The following is a 23,953-nucleotide window of genomic DNA, read 5'->3' as shown; positions in this document are numbered from 1 at the left end:
GCAGACCAAAGGACAAATAATTTCCACCGGTCTAATGACCATTGCTCGTGTTTCTTGGCCAAAGCAAGTCTCTTCTTCTTATTGGTGTAGTTTAATAGTGGTTTATTTGGAGCAATTCGACAATGAAGGCCTGATTCACACAGTCTCCTCTGAACAGTTGATGTTGAGATGCATCTGTTACTTTAACTCTATGAAGCATTTATTTGTGATGCAATTTCTGAGGCTGGTAACTAATGAATGTATCCTCTGCAGCAGAGGTAACTCTGGGTCTTCCATTCCTGTGGCGGTCCTCATGAGAGCCAGTTTCATCATAGCGCTTGATGGTTTTTGCGACTGTACTTGAAGAAACTTGGCATTTTCCGTATTGACTAACCTTCGTGTCTTAAAGTAATGATGGACTGTCATTTCTCTTTGCTTATTTGAGCTGTTCTTGCTATAATATGGACTTGGTCTTTTACCAAATAGGGCTATCTTCTGTATACCCCACCACCTTGTCACAACACAACTGATTGGCTCAAACGCATTAAGAAGGAAAGACATTCCACAAATTAACTTTAAACTAGGAACACCTGTTAATTTAAATACAGTCCAGGTGACTACCTCACGAAGATGGTTGAGAGAATGCCAAGAGTGTGCAAAGCTGTCATCAAGGCAAAGGGTGGCTATTTGAAGAATCTCAAATATAAAATATATTTTGATTTGTTTAACCTCTCTAGGGTATGTGGGACGGTAGCGTCTCACCTCGTCAACAGCCAGTGAAACTGCAGGGCGCCAAATTCAAAACAGATATACCATAATTAAAATTCCTCAAACATACATGTATTTTACACCATTTTAAAGATACACCTGTTGTAAATCCAGCCACAGTGTCCGATTTCAAAAAGGCTTTACGACGAAAGCAAATCAAACGATTATGTTGAGTGCCTATTCACAGAATAACACAGCCATTTTTCCCGCCAAAGAGAGGATTCACAAAAAGCAGAAATATAGATACAATTAATCACTAACCTTTGATGATCTTCATCAGATGACACTCATAGGACTTCATGTTACACAATACATATATGTTTTGTTCGGTAAAGTTCATATTTATATCCCAAAATCTGAGTTTACATTGACGCGTTACGTTCAGTAGTTCAAAAACATCCGGTGATTTTGCAGAGAGCCACATCAATTTACAGAAATACTCATTATAAATGTTGATGAAAATACAAGTTTTATGCATGGAACTTTAGATGCACTTCCCCTTAATGCAACTGCTGTGTRAGATTTCAAAAAAGCTTTACTGAAAAAGCAAACCATGCAATAATCTGAGGTCGGCGCTCAGAGCCCAATCAAGACAAAAATATATCCGTCATATTGTGCAGTCAACAGAAGTCAGAAATAACATTATAAACATTCACTTACCTTTGATGATCTTCATCAGAATGCACTCCCAGGAATCCCAGTTCCACAATAAATGTTTGTTTTGTTCGATAATGTCCATCATTTATGTCCAAATTCCTCCTTGTTGTTCTAGCGTTCAGTACACTTTCCAAACTCACGACGCGCTTGCAAGTCCAGCGGAAAGTACAGACGAAAAGTTTAAAAAGTTATATTACAGTCAGTAGAAACATGACAGACAAAGTATTGAATCAATCTTTAGGATGTTTTTAACATAATTCTTCAATAATGTTCCAACCGGAGAATTCCTTTGTCTTCAGAAGTGCGATGGAACAGAGCTCGCTCTCACATGAACGCGCATGGTCAGCACATGTTCAGCTCATGGTAGACCTTACTCAATCCCCTCTCATTCGGCCCCACTTCACAGTAGAAGCATCAGACAAGGCTCTAAGTGCAACATGACCAATATCCCACTGTATCTTCAATAGGGTCTGAGTTGAAAATCGACCAACCTCAGATTTCCCACTTCCTGGTTGGATTTTTTCGCAGGTTTTTGCCTCCCATATGAGTTCTGTTATACTCACAGGCATCATTCAAACAGTTTTAGAAACTACTAATAGTATGCATATTCTAGCTTTTATGGCTGAGTAGCAGGCCGTTTACTCTGGGCACGCTTTTCATCRGGACGTGAAAATACTGCCCCCTACACTTTTTTGGTTACAACATGATTCCATATGTGTTATTTCAMAGTTTTAATGTCTTCACTATTACTCTACAATGTAGAAAATAGTAAAAATAAAGAAAACCCTTTAATGAGTAGGTGTGTCTATAAGGGTTTCAGAACTGGTGGCAGTGAAGTCAGACGCAGGGGAGCAGAAATGGGTAATAGCCGGAGTAGTTTAATTTCAAAATCAACGGCAACTAAAAAGGACCTACATGGGTACAAAACCCGACGCGCACCAGTAACATAGTGCACAAGCACTTACAAACAAACAATTCCACAGAAGGACATGGGGGGAACAGAGGGTTAAATACACAACACTTAACGAGGGAAATGGAAACCAGGTGTGTAGGAAAACAAGACAAAACAAATGGAAAATGAAAAGTGGATCGAAGATGGCTAGAAGACCGGTGACGCCGACCACCGAACACCGCCCGAAGTAGGAGAGGAAACGACTTCGGTGGAAGTCGTGACAGTGTCCAAACTTTTGACCGGTAGTGTATATAAAGTGTAATATTACCACTATTAGCCCATACAAATGCATGGAATAACATAATCACTACCTGGAACAACAGAAAGTCCCCCCAAACAATCTAATGGAAGTTTGTTCTGAAGTGTCTGTCCTATGTGGAAGGACCACCAGAGGGCAGGCTGGGCTCGCGGATAGTAGCCCAACAAGGCATATGAGACAAGGTAACCAGAGGCAATTAAACACAGCTGACGGTACTAATGACATTTTCTCTTTCCCCTATAAGAGAAAGTATGGAACCAGCAGATAAAGGGGGGAAAACTATCTCTGGAGGATGGCCACCAAGAGAGGGGAGCTATCCACAAAGAAATATTAAGKCGGTGACAAACCCGTGACTTTTGTTGTAGTTTAACCTCTTGACGCTAGGGGTCAGATTTATTTTTTAAAATAACGTTCCCAAGGTAAACGGACTATTTCTCAGGTCCAGATTGTAGAATATGCATATTTACAGATTAGGATAGAAAACACTCCAAAGTTTCCAAAACTGTCCAAATATTGTCTGTGAGTATAACAAAACTGATTCTGCAGGCGAAAACCTGAGAAAATCTAACCCGGAAGTGATTATTATCTTTTATTTTTTTATCTGTGTTTCCTGGCCCGTCTTTCTTCCATTTAAAGGGGTATCAACCAGATTCCTTTTCCAATGGCTTCCTCGGGCTGTGACCAGGCTTTAGACATAGTTTCAGGCTTTTATTTTGAAAAATGAGCGAGATTTTTCAAAAGTAGTCAGGTGTCCTCTGATTTGTTCCTGCACGCGAGAGGGTAGCTCTCCATTTTCTTTTTCTCTCTTATTGAACAGGTTATGGTCCGGTTGAAATATTATCGATTATGTTTGTTAAAAACAACCTGAGGATTGATTATAAAAAACATTTGACATGTTTCTACGACCATTACGGATACTTTTTGGAATTTTCGTCGAACGGAACGAGGCTTTGGTTTTCTGAACATAACACGCAACCCAAATGGTGTTTTTTTGTTATAAAAGTAATATTTATCGAACAAAAATAACATTTGTTGTGTAACTGGAAGTCTCGTGAGTGCAAACATCCGAAGATTATCAAAGGTAAGCGATTAATTTGATTGCTTTTCTGACTTTCGTGACCAAGCTAACCAAGCTAATATAAGGCTAACTGTTCTAGCATTGATTGATACACTCACAAAGCTTAGATTGCTTTTGTTGCAAAGCATATTTTCAAAATCTGACACGATAGGTGGATTAACAACAAGCTAAGCTGTGTTTTGGTATATTTCATTTGTGATTGCATGATTATAAATATTTTTAGTAATATTTTTGATTCTGATACGTTTGGGAATTGTCTTCTGGCTTTCAGGACCGGAACGAGGCTTTGGTTTTCTGAACATAACACGCAACCCAAATGGTGTTTTTTTGTTATAAAAGTAATATTTATCGAACAAAAATAACATTTGTTGTGTAACTGGAAGTCTCGTGAGTGCAAACATCCGAAGATTATCAAAGGTAAGCGATTAATTTGATTGCTTTTCTGACTTTCGTGACCAAGCTAACCAAGCTAATATAAGGCTAACTGTTCTAGCATTGATTGATACACTCACAAAAGCTTAGATTGCTTTTGTTGCAAAGCATATTTTCAAACTCTGACACAATAGGTGGATTAACAACAAGCTAAGCTGTGTTTTGGTATATTTCACTTGTGATTGCATGATTATAAATATTTTTAGTAATATTTTTGAATCTYATAAGTTTGGGAATTTTCTTCTGCCTTTCAGGACCGGAACGAGGCTGTAGTTTTCTGAACATAACGCGCAACCCAAATGGCGTTTTTTTGTTATAAAAGTAATATTTGTCGAACAAAAATAACATTTATTGTGTAACTGGGAGTCTCGTGAGTGCAAACATCCGAAGATTATCAAATGTAAGCGATTCATTTTATTGCTTTTCTGACTTTCGTGACCATGCTAATTTGGGGCTAGCTGTTCTAGCATTGATTGATACACTCACAAAAGCTTGGATTTCTTTCTCTGTAAAGCATATTTTCAAAATCTGACACGATAGGTGGATTAACAACAAGCTAAACTGTGTTTTGGTATATTTCACTTGTGATTGCATGACTATAAATATTTTTAGTAATATTTTGCGCCCTGCAATTCAGCGGTTGTTTAGGATAATGATCCCGTAAAAGGGATCCGTAGCGCAGAGAAGTTAAAGATAATCGTATTGTGTCCCTGTTTCATCTGGAGAAGAAGGTGTATGATTTTCCTTGGGAGATTTTCATTGATTATGTTGGAGTGTTGTATTGACCAAAATCCCTCTATAGAGAACTGTGTTCAATCAAGAAAACCTACTCCTGGCTCGTTTATTCCAGCTTTCCGCTTTAGAGTGACGCCAAATTACTTGGTCCGCTCACATTGGTGGAGAATGCGGGCATTAGGTGGACGAGTGACACAAGGATAAGTGAGTAAATCAAAATTCTTCCAGTAGACACAGAGGAACCATTCAAGAACGATGGACAACGCCCTACTATAACAGTTGATCACGGCACAGCAGACAACCATAGAACTCCTGCAACAACAGCTGAGCCGGCGAGAAGAACCTAGATTTAAGCCAAGAGCGGCTGCTCACGCCATCTTACCTCGCCTCTCCAAGGAGGATGATATCGAGGCCTTCCTCATGACCTTCAAAAGGACGGCCACCTTGGAAGAGTGGCCGCCCACAGAATGGGCGAGCGCATTAGCCCCTCTTTTGACCGGGGTGGCCCAGGAAGCCTATTTTGACCTGGATTCACGCGAAGCTGCGGACTATGGGCGACTAAAAACCGAGATCCTGTCCCGGTACCAGCTGACTGCCAGAGATAGAGCCGTAAAGTTCCATCAAAGGACCTATACGGCCGACCAACCCGTCCGTGCCTAGATCTTCGCACTAATACGACTGACGAAACAGTGGCTGGAACCTGGAAAGGGAGTAGGACATGTGATAGAGACCCTCGTAGTGGACAAGATATTGAGGGAATTACCCAGTGACTTAAAAAGGGTTGTGGGGCAAGCCAACCCGTTGTCAGCCGACGACATAGCCCAGGCGGTGGAAACATATCGATCTACAGGGGAGTAGTTAAAAAGTGACAAAAAAGTGACAAGGAGGAACGGAAGGATTCTGTAAATCACGACTCACCACGACTCACCCCGGCGAGGCCGCCACCGAAACGTCCAAAACCCCTCCGGAGGTGGGAGAAGTCATCCCCCACACAGCAGGGTCGGTGTTATAAATGTCAGTCTCCCGACCATTATGCCCCACAATGTCCTAGCAAGGACGAGTCCATGGTCACGGAGTCATCGCTGCCCATCCCCACACATCTCGGTTCGAGAGGGCAGGATCAACACTGTTGGTTAGCAGAAATAGCCCCAGCCCCAGAGATTACGGTTCGAGTAGAAGGACAAGATGTGGTAGCTATTCTCGACTCTGGAAGTATGGTTACGTTAGTAGAGGAGCGGATGGTGACCTCCGCAACACTGCTACCAGACAAGTAGCCGTGTCCGGTATCCATGGAAACACCCACTATTACCCCACCGTGAATCTGTCTATTCTCACTCCGAAAGGAAGGTGTAAAGTCAGAGTAGGGAAAGTACCCCAGCTGAAGGTGCCATTATTGATCGGGAGAGACTGTCCACTATATAAGGAGCTTCGGCAGATGACGTTATGCACGGGAAGAAGGGGGACATGAAAGAAGAAAAAAACCAAATCCCCGGGGTAGTTGTCCTACAAGGAGATGTAGCCGCGTCCTCGTCCTCTGGAGCAGAGGAAGAAATAGCGACCCAACGTTTACGACAGATATTCCAGGAAACCACCGATGAAGATACCTGCGTAGGGTTATACACGACGCAGGAAGGAAGGAGCAACCAGGCGCTAAGGGATATATTTGAAGCACCATCCGAGGAGGGAACCTGGAAGGGATTCTCCTCGGTCACCACTGGCGGGGATGGGGAACAACCTCCACACCCCTCTACCGAGGTCGACCTGCCCCAGGAATTAAAGGGACAGTTCGGCACCTCGCAGTATAGAGACCCAGACCTAAGGGAGGCCATGAGGAAGGTGAAGGTGATCGATGGGAGGAACTTCGACGGATCAGGTGAGCCCCCTCTTACTTACTATGCAATCAGGCGGGGTCTCTTATATTGGGTCGTGCAACGAAGGGGGAAAACCAGGAATTACTAATGGTGCCTAGACCATACAGGGATACAGTCCTACCGTTAGCTCATTCCCACGTTCTAAGAGGACACCTGGCACGGGACAAGACTATCGACAGAATCATGCAGAGATTCTATTGGCCCCGTGTCACCCGGGATGTGGCCAGGTATTGTAGGACGTGTGATCAATGTCAGCGTACAGCTCCACGGTCACACCTACGTAACCCTTTGATTCCTCTCCCCATCATAGAGACCCCCTTTGAACGCATAGCTATGGACCTCGTGGGACCTCTCACAAAATCCACCAGAGGACACGAGTACATCCTAGTGGTCGTAGATTACGCTACCAAGTTCCCAGAGGCCATACCCCTGCGTAACATGTCGTCAAAGGGAATTGCCAAGGAATTGTTCATGATGTTCTCTCGGGTGGGCCTTCCCAAGATGATCTTAACCGATCAGGGAACCCCGTTCATGTCCCGGTTGATGAAGGACTTGTGTCGGTTATATCAGGTTCAACAGATACGTACAAGCATATTCCACCCTCAAACAGACGGGTTGTGCGAATGCTTGAACAAAAAGATTAAAAGCATGTTGAGAAGAGCGGTGTCCCGAGACGGGAAAAATTGGGACATGCTTCTCCCACACTTAATGTTTGCCCTGCGAGAAGTACCCCAGGCGCCCACTGGATTCTCCCCGTTTGAATTGCRCTACGGCAGACCCTGTCGAGGGATCCTCGACTTAGCCAAGGAGACCTGGGAGACCCAACCATGCCCCTTTCGATCCACAATAGAATTCGATCCACAATAGAACATATTACCCTGATGAGAGACCGCCTGTCGGCAGTGTGGCCCATAGTAAAAGAYCATATGGAGAAGGCGCAAAGGACCCAACGCCGGGCCTACGATAAGTCCGCGACACCCCGTGAGTTCACCGTGGGAGAGAAAGTGATGGTGCTTGTGCGCACGGCCGAACACCGCTTGCTGGCGCAGTGGAGGGGGCCCTACGAGGTAATGAAAAGGGTCTCACCGGTCATAAGTAGGAAGCTCAGCGATTGAGAACAGAGATATGCTACCGTAGAGAAAGAGGCCTTAGCCATTAAGTGGGCCCTCGATTATCTCCGGTACTACCTACTGGGTCGGAGGTTTGCATTAGTTACTGACCATGCGCCCCTCACGTGGATGGATGGTAAGAGAAACAATAACAGAATAGCCAGATGGTTTCTGGCTTTACAACCTTTCTCTTTCCATGTCATCCACAGGGCCGGATCGAGGAACGGGAATGCAGACACGCTGTCCCGACACGACAAAGACGGTGTGTCTGGCGTCCGACCCTCCGGTTCGGTCCTGAGGGGGGAGGTATGTGGAAGGACCAGCAGAGGGCAGGCTGGGCTCACGGATAGTAGCCCAACAAGGCATGTGAGACAAGGTAACCAGAGACAATTAAGCACAGCTGACGGTACTCATGACATATTCTCTTTCKCCTATAAGAGAGAGTATGGAACCAGCAGATAAAGGGGGGAAAACTATCTCTGGAGGATGGCCACCAAGAGAGGGGAGCTATCCACGAAGAACCATTAAGACGGTGACAAACCCGTGACTTTTGTTGTAGTTTAAAGATAATCGTATTGTGTTCCTGTTTCATCTGGAGAAGAAGATGTATGTTTTTCCTTGGGAGATTTTCATTGATTATGTTGGAGTGTTTGTATTGACCAAAATCCCTCAATAGAGAACTGTGTTCAATCAAGAAAACCTACTCCTGGCTCGTTTATTCCACCTTTCCGCTTTAGAGTGACGCCAAAATTACTTGGTCCGCTCACACCTATATCTGAGAGATGTAAGAAAGATCAGGAAACATTTGTTATTTTGTATTTAACCCCTCATTTTTGGCACTAAACAGTCTCTGTACTGTATATACTTCCATATTTTTWWWAAAATGGTACCGGGGACCTTCAGACGAGTCTAGTGAGTCTTGTGCACATCCTAGAGCAAAAGAAGGTGAGAGTCTCACGTTTCCACAGAGGGATCATATTAGTGCGTAGCCCAAACTGTTTGGACGCTACAGACGATTTTGTGAAAAGAASGATTTTTGGGATGTCTCATGGTCTGACAAACACCTCTCTACTGTAGCTCTGTCAACTTTTACCGCAGATATGGAAATGAGACATAGGTGGATTGAGACGCATCCAACGCGAAAAAACATCTCTAGCTTAAACTGACGGCTTTTTATGGGGATTTTTGTATTAATCMAATTAGATTTCCACGGCGAGTGAGGACATCAACCTTAGTTATCGACCTTAGTAGGGTTAGTTGGTAGGGCATTTTTCTTCCCCTTTCTCCATCCTTTTCCCCTTCCCTTTTTGTGTCACTAATTGTAATGAATTCACATTCCAGAACAGTAGGCGGAAACAGAGTGCTAGATAAGAGAAATTGATGAATAGGGAGGCCGTGACCTGCCTCACACCACAGTACAGTAGGTGGTGGTGTATGCACCTCTCGTTTGCGATCCGCCAATACAAAGTTAAAGAAGAAGAATAAGGTTTGCTAGCTAGCCTAGTYMTGGTTAGCTAGCAAACGTCCGCTTGCATTTTTGTTGGGCCTACCAACTAGGCTATCTAGCTAGCTAGTTACCATCTAAATAATGGACTTTCCATGCAATCTGAGTTTTCTTGGACTAGCTAATTTTCTATCCTTGACTAGCTAGCTGAAGCAGGCAAATATCCTACGATCGTTACTCGCTAGCTAATGTTAGCTGGACTCTATGGTCTTATCTTCCCTGAACCTTGTTCTCAGGGTATTACGTTAGACACACCCAGCATAACAATGTTAACTAGCTACCTACTTGTGTCAACACATTATGAGTAACATGAGTTCCTTTTCAATGTAGCTAAACACTAGCTAACTTTTTGTTGTTAGCAAGCACTATTATTGCCAGCTGGATAACACAATAACTAGCTAGGTATATACCTAAACTATAAAAATCATGATGATTATAACTAGGGGTAATGTAGAGTGTCTATACTAAATCGTCATACATTGTTCTTCTCTAGATTCTTAGACTCCAGGATGGGAAAATGCTTTCAAAAAAGAAACAGATGAAGACAGAGTCCGAGACTGAGTTGTTAATTTCCCTTGTTACTTGTAATGCTAAAAAGGGAAGAAAAAGGCAATTCTATTTTTCTAAATTAGCCATCTAAGCTCCTCACCATACTATAGACTACAGATTTGAGTCAACACTAGAATAGTTATTTTTATGTTATTGAGTCGGACAATATCTTTGTTTAATCAAATTATTAATCTAACAATAAAAATCCTATAAGGTATTTTACGTTGCAATAAAATAGTTTGTAGGTCTTTTCACTTGGTACTGAGTAATAAGTAAATATATAGAAATTGCTCATAGGTAACTATAAAGTTACACTTCAGTTTAAATAGTTAAATCCTGRGTAACAACTAGAGACAACCTTGTATTTATTCAGCTATTACAGATATATACTCTGTGGTGTATTAGTGTGTTTATTTTCTCACTTGGCGCGCAAAACAGGCCAATCAAATCAAACTGTGCAAACAAACTGAACGATAATGAAGATTTTCAAAAAGACAAAAATCATTTAGCTAGTTAGAGAGACATGGAGACGGAGTAGAGCTATCCAGTGTCTGCATCTTCTGAAGAAGACGAAGAGAAGCATCTATGGCGGCATTTCAGTGACCAGGGCTCCTTCAAGTACAGGAGAGGCGAGAGTGTAATTATGCAATGCAAGCTGCATACCCAGGATGGCGGAGTTGACTTCCTGCTAAAACAGAGGTAAGATAGCTAGATATGAAAAATAAAAAATGTAGCAGTTAGTAGCTAGCTATCCTTGCAGCTAAGTTAGCTAACTAGCTGCATGGCTAACCACCAACCAATGATAATAGCCGTTATTGTGGATAGCACGTCAGTAATTGAACTAGCTAGCTAATGTTAGCTTGCTTGGTCATGACATACAGTATTTAGAGAGACCTAGGATTTTTAGCTATGCACTTTGTCTGTGTAAATTAGGATAAAGTTCATTTAAAAGCCAGACTCAGTAAATCTCAGATAGAATCTGGGTCAAATTGTATTCTTCTTTTAGCTAATTATATTTGGTTAGATCATGATGTATGAAATCATACATGATGATGAATGATCATTATACATGATGATGATGAATGAATACATCAATCATGAAGGAAAGGTTTCTCATTAAGGTTTCATGAACGGCTTCATAAAGGTGTTATGAATACTTATGTAAAGTTTAGGCTTCAGGCCTCAGTTAAAGTAACGTTATACCAAGCAAACATACATTTTATGTGATTGAATGTAATGAATTATGTGATATTGGGCTATTCTATGATTTTACACAACATCAGTGTCTCTCACAAGTAACGTTTTGTCTACGCATCATCCAAATTGTATTCTGTGTGTGTGTGTGTGTGTGTGTGTGTGTGTGTGTGTGTGTGTGTGTGTGTGTGTGTGTGTGTGTGTGTGTGTGTGTGTGTGTGTGTGTGTGTGTGTGTGTGTGTGTGTGTGTGTGTGTGTGTGTGTGTGTGTGAAGTGAGAGAGAACAATAGATGGGTTGGTTGAAATTAATTAATCTTGTTGCATATAACTGTGTGAGTTGACATAATAGGTACAGCGAGACATGAACTCATCTCAACATTAGACATCTTTTTAGGTCTGAGAACATCTGAGAACAATACGTATGTAAGGTCTGTGTTTGGGCTATTGTAATCAAATCAAATGTGTTGGTTGCGTACACATATTTGCAGATGTCATCCCAGGTGCCGTGAAATGCTTATGTTTCTAGCTCCAACAGTGCAGTAATATCATGGTGTCTACAAGGTGTAGAAAGCGTTCTACAGGGATGCTGGCCAATGTTGATTCCAATGCTTCCCACATCTGTGTCAAGTTTGCTGGATGTCCTATGGGTGGTGGACCATTCTTGATACACATGGGAAACTGTTGACTGTGAAAAACCCAGCAGCATTGCAGTTCTTGACACACTCAAACTGGTACGCCTGGCAACTACTACAATAGCCCATTCAAAAGCACTTAAATATTTTGTCCTCCCGTTCACCCTCTGAATGGCACACATAAAGTACAGCATCCATGTCTCAATTGTTTCAAGGATAACATCCTTCTTTTACCCATCTCCTCCCCGTTATCTACACTGATTAAAGTGGATTTAACAGGTGGTGACATATGTAAGGGATCATAGATTTCACCTGGATTCACCTGGTCAGTCTATGTGTAAGGGGTGCGTACTGGCAGCAGAGAAGTCAGGCGCAGGAGAGCAAAAACTGTGTTACAACGGCGCAGTTTAATAATAAAAATCACCGTAAACAAAACAATCAAATACAATAGGTACAAAACCCGTCGCACACCAGACATAACGTGCACAAGCACTTACAATAAACAATTCCGGACAAGGACATGGGGGGAACAGAGGGTTAAATACACAACATGTAATGTCTCCCGGGTGGCGCAGTGGTCTAAGGCACTGCATCGCAGTGCTAGCTGCGCCACCAGAGTCTCTGGGTTCACGCCCAGGCTGGACTGGGTTCGCGCCCAGGCTCTGTTGCAGCCGGCCGCACAATTGGCATAGCGTCGTCCGGGTTAGGGAGGGGAGGGTTTGGCGTGTAGGGAGGGTTTGGCCGGTAGGGATATCCTTGTCTCAGTATGTAAAAATGTAATAAAATGTATGCACTCTACTGTAAGTCGCTCTGGATAAGAGCGTCTGCTCTTGGCCGGTAGGGATATCCTTGTCTCAGTATGTAAAAAAATGTAATAAAATGTATGCACTCTACTGTAAGTCGCTCTGGATAAGAGCGTCTGCTAAATGACTAAAATGTAAAAAAAAAAATATGTAATGATGGGATTGAAACCAGATGTGTGGGAAGACAAGACAAAACAAATGGAAAATGAAAAGTGGATCAATGATGGCTAGAAGACCGGCGACACCGAACGCCGCCCGAACAAGGAGAGGAACCAACTTCGGCGGAAGTTGACACTATGTCATGGAAAGAGCAGGTTTTCCTAATGTTTGTACACTCAGGGTATTTCCTCTCTTCCTTTTTCTATTTATTGCATGTAAAATATCATGTGGAACAACGTTCAGGTAACCTTGGCGAAATTAGCTAAGGTAAACATTTTTATACAAATATAACTACATTATTTTTACTCTGCGTACTTTTTAAACAAACAACATTTTACTTAAGTCATTTTTACACCATTAGTTTGCCTTCTACTTTAGTAAAATGTTATTATATAACAGTACATCTACTTAAGAAGGATACTTCAGTACTCTTTCCACTTCTGATTATCCCGAGTTGAACTCAGAGTTGATCAAAGTTAACTCGCTCACTCCTCAAACCAAGCACGTATTATAGGTCTCTGGTGTCAGAGTGCATTATCAATGTGTACTGGCATTTAGATAACACATATTACAGCATGATTACCAAAGCTCTTGATGAAATTAAGTAAACAACAATTTGGGTACTACATTTGTTTTTAGAATGCACACCAACCCAATCAAATCCCATAAACGCTGCAGTCCTACAATGACATTCTCACACACAGGTCTCTCTTGCAAAATAGTTTTAATCTCAATGACAATAACCTGTAGCGACAGAGGTAAATTAAAATTAAATCATGACACACACTCACCCCATCCGATGAGGGTGAAGCCCCACAGGTACTTTGTGTCAGAGAGGAAGGCCATGAAGATGAGACTATGGAGGTACAGGCCCTCCACTAGGATCCAGTAGTAGTTAGTCGCCAAGAAATAGATGAACAGCAGCACTGTCACTTTACACCCAATCTGTAGAAAGAGAGAGAGACAGAGAGGGAGACAGAGACAGTGAGAGAGATAGGGGGAAGAGATGGAGAGAGAGACAAACTCAAAAAAATTGAGAAAGAAGAATGATTAATAAGAAAATAACAATTGCCCAAGGTTTTACTGTCTGAAACTCATCCTTCCAAAAAAAATGACTTGTTCTCACTGCAGGTACTTTATAAAGGTCCCTGTTCCAGTTCCCTTCTTCTGTAGAGAGAATTGGTTCTGGTTCTGTGATTTCCTTGTATCAGGAGGCCTATACTGTCTCAGATGTTGAGACGCATCCCTCACATTTTCAGCGTCTACAAAAGGTCTGTTAGGTGCCAAAGGAAGCTAGAGTCTAAATGGAAATAACAGCGCCCAAGAAACACTATAGACACGTCTATCACAGTGGGAGACAGCGGAAACATTACAATGTGACATTTCTCTAAATGGCTTCCCTGCCAGCCCACGTTCCAGTAATGCCAAGCCAATCGAAAAGAAAGGGACACATTACTGTTGCTCATTGGCTGCTACCATTGATGACTTCTCTAGTAAACTATACTAGTCATTGATCAGGATTGGGTCAGTGACTTTCTAAATGTCACCCGTTACAGTCAGGGGTTGGTTGGAACTGAAATGATTTTCAAATTGTTTCCTTATGAACAGAACCATTCTTTTTTAAATTCCATTCCACTGTTTTGACCAGCAAAATACATTTCTGAACTGATTAGAAACCCCCAAAAAGTACTGGTTTATTCCGATCCTTCCTGTTTCTTTTTAAACCTCTGAAATCGTATTTGTTTTTACATTTAGCTCAACAGTAAATTACCAATCATGCAATGTGGATAGAGCAGCTTGCTATTGGGCGGGCAAGCTATATCTCAGCAAGTTGTTTAAGACAAGTGTAGGGCGTGAGATGCAACAGACATTTTTAGGTTGGGGAGAAAGGGAGTGAGGGGGGAGAGAGGAAGTGAGGGGGGAGAGAGTGAATGATGYTGGAGGAGGAGGCTTGGCTTGAAGCACTGGGCATCTTGTGATGAATTATACCTATGGAGGAACTTTGAATGTCTTTTAACTTCAGAGTTGGCTTAACATTGGACCAGAGCTAGCTAACAGCTTGTGTGCACCATAATTAAAAACACGTCTTACCTTTTTGTAGATAATACATCCAATATGAAATGGTATCCCTAACTTGCATTGAAAAAGTTAATCCATTCTTCTCTAATTCAAAATATCTCTCCCTATCTTCGGAATCACCATTGTAAAGTCAGTAGGCTACAGCTATGCTTCGGCGGGGGAGAGGCAGGTAGTCTACACGCACACTCACTGGCAAAGATTTTCAGCTGTCAGGCAGACACTGGAAGAACTTTCTGATTGACAGAGGGACGCTTTGCATWGGCACTTTTTTTGTGGGACTGGAAAAAATGCCCTGAACGTAAAAGAACGTTAAAATGGTACAACAGTTCTGTTCTGGAACAGTACTGATCACTTTCGTTCCAGGTTCTGTTTCTGCTCCTTGACGTTTTTTGTTCTTTTCCATTTTTCTGTTATGTTCCCTGAATTGGTTACAACCCCTTGTTACAGTTACGACCCACTGCGCACAAACTGGTTGAATCAACGTTGMTTCAACGTATTGTGACGTGGAATCTACGTGGAAAATACAGCGGTTTTGAAAAAGGTAATCGAGGTGAAATTTCAACCACAGGATTATATCATCATTGTTACCAAATTTCAACATAGACAAACCTTGTATAAAATATGTTGGATTTGTACCTTTTAAACAACGTCAGATCTTCTATCAGGAAAAACAACAACAGGCACCTCCTACTGGAGAATTGATATATCTACAGCTACCATTTAGTTTTCCATCCAAGGTTTTAACCAAGCCCAGCCTTGCTTAGCTATGATATTGGTCTCTGACTAGTACTCTATCAATGTGCTATTGTGAGAATATTGGACTCAAGTCTCCATCTCAACCAAATATCTAAACTAAAGAATAGGACTAATTCAAACCAAACTTTATTTAATGTGCATTTAAAGTTTGATCTGATTTAGTCCTATTCCTTAACTTAGATTTTTGGTTGAGATGGAGARGTGAATACAACACATCAATTATTAATTTGTATACATACTGTAATTACAGCCAGACTAAATCAGTGGCACAGATAGAACTATCATCATCTGCACATATATCACTCCAGTATTAATGCTAAGTTGTAATTATTTTCACCTCTATGGCCTATTTATTGCCTACCTCCCTACTCTCCTACTTTTGCACACACTGTACATAAATTCTTTCWAATTTTCTTTTCTTTTGTGTTATTGACTGTACGTTTATGTGTAACTCCGTGTTGTTGTTTTTGTCGCACTGCTTTGCTTTATCTTGGCCAGGTCGCAGCTGTAAATGAGAACTTGTTCTCAACTGGCCTACCTGGTTAAATAAAMGTGAAATAAAAAATAAATAAAAATCGAAGCAGAAGATAAATCTCCTTCAAATGTTGATATGTGGTTGCAATGACAACCAAACACAATTTAATATCACCTTTGAAATACAAAAAATAGCCTATTAACTTGTTAACAAATTATATGTTGGATTCACGTCTTCAACTCAACCAAAAATTAAATATTACAGACACTTTAAAAAAAAATTATGATTACTTCTCGGATAATAGAAAAATTGAGAAAGGATGTTTGTGAGAATAAAAATACATTGACCCCTTTCTTTTTTGTAAATTACATTCAATTGAGCATAGAAAAAAGGCGCAAGTGTAAGTTTGTTCAACCTGAGCGAGTCTAACCACATGTCAGAGACCCCTATCGGGCGACTTTCAAKTTACTCCTGAAAGATGTAATTGTAGAATGCAATTTTGAAATTGGGTAGTGCATCGGCAGTTTTCCTCTTGTCATTGCAGACCTTAGAGAGCAATTTATAACATGCCAAAAATGTCCAGATCAACTAGCCCATGTCAGCAATCTTTTTTTACCTAGGTTTTTTAGCCCATTGATTTTGTTGTAATGTTTGATTCACAAAAATTAGCTTTAAAACTGAAGTTTTCTCTGCACCCCATTACAAAATGTGTAGAATTGTATCTCCAACAAGAGGGATGTGAAAAGTTTGTGTCAGGAACTGTGCCCATAGAAATAGATGTGGCACGGGATGTTCCCCAATGCTGGAATGGGGGCCTGATTGAAAATGTTTGGGAACCCCTGCATTAGTTAACCTTTGACAGCTGGTAACTCTTTATATTAAGGTCCCTGAATAAACTATTTATAAACAGTTTGTAAACTGTTTACTTACCATGTATTAATCATTATTCCTACATTCGTAAATGTCAATAAGCAATCTCTAATTATTATTTTATACATCTATAAACACTATTTTAAATTATGTATTAATGATTTATAGGAACATTAATAACATTAATTTATAAATGATTAATAATGTAGTACTAATGTATTTATAAGAGTTATTGTCAACTCATCAGATTATTTATATGGCTTTTGTTGCCATATTCATATATGTCATGAATGGTATAGTTATTCATTGTTAATGAGTATATTTATAAATGTGAGTACATGCACTTACTAATAATAACTCAGTTGATTATTAATGTATATCCTTTTAAACTATTTACTAATTATGAATCAGCTATTTTCAGTCCCTAATCTAAAGTGTGCACTATAAAATATACTTTATAAATGTTTGTAAATGACTTATTACTCGCCAAAAGCTGAACACATTACTAGACAGTACCTGATGCTCCACCAATGGCTACAAATAAGGGGGGTGAATAGTTATGATAGGCACAGGTATATTTATACAATATACAGTTCTGATATGACATGACTCAAGACCAATTTCCCATCAGAATCCTTAGTTGTGGTTGAAGTCAACTTAGCTGCCCTGTTGTAACTTTACTACTAGCTGGCATGCACCAAACTAGCAACCTACTGTATCATGTGATGGCTAGCCTTGTTACAGGTTTAGCTACCCTCATCTGGGTCTCGCCCWGTGCCCTTATAGTATGAACTGGCCATGACAGACCCAGCAGACTTGGACCAGCTCCTTGCAGGGAGTCACCATTGGGAAGCATGAGGAGCTACTGCAGACCCTTTTTGAAGGGCTTCGTTCCCTGACGGGACGCCATGACCAAGGGTTCAAGGCTATTATAGAGCAAATCAGTGAGTTAGCTCATAGACAGCCCGCCACCTCTGAGACCTCCCAACCTGCCMGGGTTTTCTTTCTCAGTGCTCCCTTGTTTCTCAGTGCTCCCTTGCTCCCTATCTTCATTCCCTTCGGACCGATCGAAGATAGCATAGATTATTACTAATGTCAGGAGGGGCGCTCTCCTGGGCTACGGCAGTTGGGAACAACAATCTGCCATTTGTCGTCATCTGGAGAATTTCATGGCAGAGGTGAGGAAGGTGTTCGATTCTCCGGTATCCGGGAGAGAGGCGGCCCGAAAATTATTTGAATTACGTCAAATAAGGTACACGCGTTCACCCGCTGCTGTTCGTTCATCTCCGAGGGAATCCACAAGTCCCCGAAGGCTGTATTTCCGAGAAGACCCGAAGCCACCCGAGTTCCCTCGAGAATCATAAGCGACAGGTGAGTCAGATACAACGGAACCAATGCAACTGGGCAGAGCTAGATTATCGCCTAGCGAATGTTCACATAGGCTAAGCTCCAACAGTTGTCTGTATTGTGGTGCTGCGGGGCATTTCATAGCTACCTGCCCAGTGAAGAGACCTAATTCATTAGCAGGTACAAGTGCACTGGTGAGCCAGACTGGGAATCCTCTAATTCCTATTACCAGTACTCCTTTTGATGTTATCCTGCTGTGGGAAGACGAGTCAAAGTCTCTTCGGGTGCTCATTGTCTCTGGGGCTGATGAGAGTTTCATGGACGCTACCCTGGTCTCGGAACAAGGTATTCACACTCAACTCCTCTCTGTTCCCATGGATGCCAGAGCATTGGACGGCCGCTCCATTGGTAGAGTCATGCACAGCACAGTTCCCATTAATCTGCAGATATCTGGTAATCACAGTGACTCAATACAGCTTCTCCTCATTGAGTCCCCTCACATCCCTGTTGTTTTTGGATTTTCTTGGCTCCAGAAGCACAATCCCAATATTGACTGGACCACGGGTTCAATCCTGGGTTGGAGTCCGTTCTGTCATTCACACTGCCTGAAACTGCCTCCAGGATTAAGTACGGCCTCAGATCTCTCTGCTGTTCCAGCAGAGTATCATGACCAGCTGGAGGTTTGCAGCAAGGCTCGTGCTACCTCCCTTCCTCCACATCGTCCTTACGATTGTGCTATTGACCTCCTCCCGACCACCACACCGCCTCGAGGCCGGCTATATTCCCTGCCCGTTCCTGAGACCAAGGCCATGGAGGAGTACATTGAGGACTCTCTGGCTGCTGGGAGCATTCGCCCTTCTGCCTCTCCTGCCGMCGCAAGGTTCTTCTTTGTGGAAAAGAAGGACAAGAATGTTTATAGAGCTGTTATCTTCCGAATAAACTCTTAAAGACCTAGTAATCTTTTACATCAGTAGCAGTCAATATTTAATTGTCACCTTATTTAGTCTCATCTGAAAGTTGTAAATTCTTGGTTATCTTCACGAACCCTGGTTAACAAGTTGAATCAGCAATATAAAATTTGGTTAAATTATTTATTTACTAAATACTTAAATAATCACACAGAATTACATATACACAGAATGTATCATACATTGATTACAAATTATGTCATAAAGGAAAACGTCCCTAGAGGATGGAACAGCTATGACAGCTGGTTACACAAAGAGAGGGGGGTTGGGTTTGAGTGAAAGAGCGGGAAGACTGAGTAACAAAGGGAGAAGCTATGCTATCGTAAATACAGTATCTTATGCATTCTAAATTACCGCCCATTTGAAAAAGGAGAATGCAATAAATATTTACTCTGAGCTGCGCTTCGGTAGATTGTTCGTAGACCGGGTGGTCCAGCATGGATCTCTGGTCCTCTGAAGAATGTCTCTGGTGGTAAACTGGATACTTTGTATTATCGTTGTGTGTGTTAGACTAGATACGTTCATCCGTCCTTTCCTAGCCCACGTTTACAGTTGCTGCGCTAACGCAACGGCTAGGAGGTATCACTTCTTTAGTGAATAAGAGTTCAAAGTTCATACCAAGTTGCCATACTTTAAGCTCATGCTAAATTCTGGCTGGTATAGTCGAAATTCCTCCTTCCGGCGTGCAGGTCGTCACCTTCACATTGAAATTCGATGCTAATTTCGTCAGGTTCTTGCTGAGGTTGGCTTAGTTCTGTAGGTGGTCTTTGTCCTTTCAACGTGGGGACCTCAAGTGCACACGTCCTTGGAACAGGAAGTTACATTTTCGTCAAGGGCTTATATAGGATTAGGGGAGAGGGCAGTGTTTCATAGTTTACAACCAGTATCTGTTCACATGGGCGGGGCCACTGAGTTGAGCATAGTTCACTTCTGAAAACCAATTCTCTCATTTAGGAGCTAAAAATCACATTTAATCTTTTCACAAATAGTTTCATATTTAAACATTTAAATTGCACAGTGAATCTGATGTGTAGATGTGTAGATTTTCCGAGATACAGTTTATGTCGTCCTATCATCAGTAATCATGTCTCAGACACCAACTGAACTGACATCATATTCATTAAGTCCCAACGCATATATTCAACTGGTTGGATTACCGAAATATGGTTCCGTTTCCCATCTTTTGATGTCACCAGACTCTCTCTCAATGTTAACAAAGGGATTTTCAATAGTCACATCGGTAGAGTAGGGAGAGGAAAAAGGGGGAAGGTATTTATGGGGGTCATAAACCTCCCCCTCAGGCCAACGTCATGACACTGGTCATGCCGTTTGGTCTCACCAACACTCCCACTGTCTTCCAGGCTCTGGTCAACGATGTGCTCCGGGACATGTTGAATCGTTTTGTTTTTGTCTACCTCGATGACATCCTGGTTTTCTCCTGTTCTGCCCAAGAACACGTTCTCCATGTTCGATTAGTCCTTCAGCACCTCCTGGAGAATCAGTTGTTTGTAAAAGCTGGAAGGAGAGTTTACCGTCTAGCCAGACACCTAGGTATTTATAGTTGTCCACATATTCTAAGTCAGAACCGTCCAGAGTAGTGATGCTAGTCGAGCGGGCGGGTGCGGGCAGCGATCGGTTAAAGAGCATGCATTTAGTTTTACTAGCATTTAAGAGCAGTTGGAGGAGTGTTGTATGGCGTTGAAGCTCGTTTGGAGGTTTGTTAGCACAGTGTCCAAAGAACGGCCAGATGTATACAGAATGATGTCGTCTGCGTAGAGGTGGATCAAAGAATCACCCGCAGCAAGAGCGACATCATTGATATATATAGAGAATAGAGTCAGCCCGAGAATTGAACCCTGTTCAATTTAGCATTAACACTGGAGTGATAGATGTGCAGATGATGATGTGCAAGTAGAGATACTGGGGTACAAAAGAGCAAAAAAAAAAARAACAATATGGGGATGAGGTAGTTGGGTGTGCTATTTACAGATGGGCTGTGTATAGCTGCACCGATTGGTAAGCTGCTCTGACAGCTGCCGCTTAATGTTAGTGAGGGAGATACAAGTCTCCAACTTCAGAGATTTTTGCAATTCGTTGGTGACAAAACGGATGGCACTGTGATAGACTGCATCCAGTTTGTTGAGTAGAGTGTTGGAGGCTATTTTATAGATGACATCGCCGAAGTCAAGGATCGGTAGGATGGTCAGTTTTACGAGGGTATGTTTGGCAGCATGAGTGAAGGATGCTTTGTTGCGATATAGGAAGCCGATTCTAGATTTAATTTTGGATTGGAGATGCTTAATGTGAGTCTGGAAGGAGAGTTTACAGTCTAACCAGACACTAGGTATTTGTAGTTGTCCAGTATTCTAAGTCAGGCCGTCCAGAGTAGTGATGCTGGACGGGCGAGCAGGTGCGGGCAGTGATCGGTTGAATAGCATCATTTAGTTTTACCTGCGTTTAAGGCAGTTGAGGCCACGGAAGGAGAGTTGTATGGCATTGAAGCTCGTCTGGAGGTTTGTTAACACAGTGTCCAAAGAGGGGCCAGAAGTATACAGATGGTGTCGTCTGCGTAGAGGTGTATCAGAAAATCACCAGCAGCAAGAGCAACATCGTTGATGTATACAGAGAAGAGAGTCCCCAAGGGTTGAAACCCTGTGGCACCCCCATAGAGACTGCCAGAGGTCCGGACAACAGCCCCTCCGATTTGACACACTGAACTCTATCAGAGAAGTAGTTGGTAAACCAGGCGAGGCAATCATTTGAGAAACCAAGGCTGTTGAGTCTGCCAATAAGAATGTGGTGATTGACAGAGTCGAAAGTCTTGGCCAGGTCGATGAATACGGCTGCGCAGTAATGTCTCTTATCAATGGCGGTTATGATGTTGTTTAGGACCTTGAGCGTGGCTGAGGTGCACCCATGACCAGCTCTGAAATCAGATTGCATAGCAAAGAAGGTACGGTTGGATTCGAAATGGTCGTTAATCTGTTTGTTAACTTGGCTTTCGAAGACCTTAGAAAGACAGTTAGGATAGATATAGGTCTGTAGCAGTTTGGGTCTAGAGTGTCACCCCCTTTGAAGAGGGGGATGACCGCGGCAGCTTTCCAATCTTTTGGAATCTCAGACGATACGAAAGAGAGGTTGAACAGGCTAGTAATAGGTGTTGCAACAATTTCGGAAGATCATTTTAGAAAGAGAGGGTCCAGATTGTCTAGCCCGGCTGATTTGTAGGGGTCCAGATTTTGCAGCTTTTTCAGAACATCAGCTATCTGGATTTGGGTGAAGGAGAAATGGTGGTGGCTTTGGCGGGTTGCTGTGGAGGGTGCCGGGCAGTTGACCGGGGTAGGGGTAGCCAGGTGGAAAGCATGGCCAGCCGTAGAGAAATTCTTATTGAAATTCTCAATTATAGTGGATTTATCGGTGGTGACAGTGTTTCCTAGCCTCAGAGCAGTGGGCAGCTGGGAGGAGGTGCTCTTATTCTCRATGGACTTTACAGTGTCCCAGAACATTTTTGAGTTAGTACTACAGGATGCACATATCTGTTTGAAAAAGCTAGCCTTAGCTTTCCTAACTGCCTGTGTATATTTGTTCCTAACTTCCCTGAAAAGTTGCATATCACGGGGGCTATTCGATGCRAATGGAGAACGCCACAGGATGTTTTTGTGCTGGTCAAGTGCAGGCAGGTCTGGAGTGAACCAAGGACTATATCTATTCCTAGTTCCATTTTTTTTTAATGGGGCATGCTTATTTAAAATGGTGAGGAAGGCACTTTTAAAGAATAGCCAGGCATCATCTACTGACGGGATGAGGTCAATGTCATTCCAGGATACCCCGGCCAGGTCGATTAGAAAGGCCTGCTCGCAGAAGTGTTTTAGGGAGCATTTAACAGTGATGAGGGGTTGTCGTTTGGTCGCAGACCCATTACGGATGCAGGCAGTGATTGCTGAGATCTTGATTGAAAACAGCAGAGGTGTATTTGGAGGGCGAGTTAGTTAGGATGACATCTATGAGGGTGCTCGTGTTTACGGATTTGGAGTTGTACCTGGTAGGTTCATTGATAATTTGTGTGAGATTGAGTGCATCAAGCTTAGATTGTAGGATGGCCGGGGTGTTAAGCATGTCCCAGTTTAGGTCACCTAGTAGCACGAGCTCAGAAGATAGATGGGGGGCAATCAATTCACATATGGTATCGAGGGAACAGCTGGGGGCAGAGGGAGGTCTATAGCAAGCGGCAACAGTGAGAGACTTGTTTCTGGAAAGGTGAATTTTTAGAAGTAGAAGCTCGAATTGTTTGGGTACAGACTTGGATAGTAATACAGAACTCTGCAGGCTGTCTTTGCAGTAGATTGCAACACCGCCCCATTTGGCAGTTCTATCTTGGCGGAAAATGTTATAGTTTGCGATGGAGATTTCAGGGTTTTTGGTGGTTTTCCTAAGCCAGGATTCAGACACGGCTAAGACATCCGGGTTGGCAGAGTGTGCTAAAGCAGTGAGTAAAACAAACTTAGGGAGTAGGCTTCTAATGTTAACATGCATGAAACCAAGGCTTTTACGGTTACAGAAGTCAACAAATGAGAGCACCTGGGGAATGGGAGTGGGGCTAGGCACTGCAGGACCTGGATTAACCTCTACATCACCAGAGGAACAGAGGAGAAGTAGGATAAGGGTACATCTAAATGCTATACGAACTGGCCATCTAGCACGTTCAGAACAGAGAGTAAAAGGAGCAGGTTACTGGGCTCGATAGCATAGATTCAAGGCATAGTGTACAGACAAAGGT

General features: G+C 42.4%; 1 protein-coding gene across 1 annotated transcript in view; it reads right to left on the bottom strand.

The window, feature by feature from the left end:
* The window catches only part of LOC111972869 (parathyroid hormone 2 receptor-like), a 114,023-nt gene that overhangs the window by 45,994 nt on the left and 44,076 nt on the right, over positions 1 to 23,953 (bottom strand). Inside the window, exon 7 of the mRNA XM_070446252.1 lies at positions 13,473 to 13,626. Within this exon, the coding sequence (XP_070302353.1) occupies positions 13,473 to 13,626 (154 nt within the window). The remainder of the gene's footprint in view (positions 1 to 13,472; positions 13,627 to 23,953) is intronic.

Source organism: Salvelinus sp. IW2-2015, linkage group LG2 (assembly GCF_002910315.2).
Source record: "Salvelinus sp. IW2-2015 linkage group LG2, ASM291031v2, whole genome shotgun sequence".
Classification (NCBI taxonomy): domain Eukaryota; kingdom Metazoa; phylum Chordata; class Actinopteri; order Salmoniformes; family Salmonidae; genus Salvelinus; species Salvelinus sp. IW2-2015.
The sequence above is the reverse complement of the archived record's forward strand: the minus strand, read 5'-3'. Positions and strand labels throughout refer to the sequence as shown.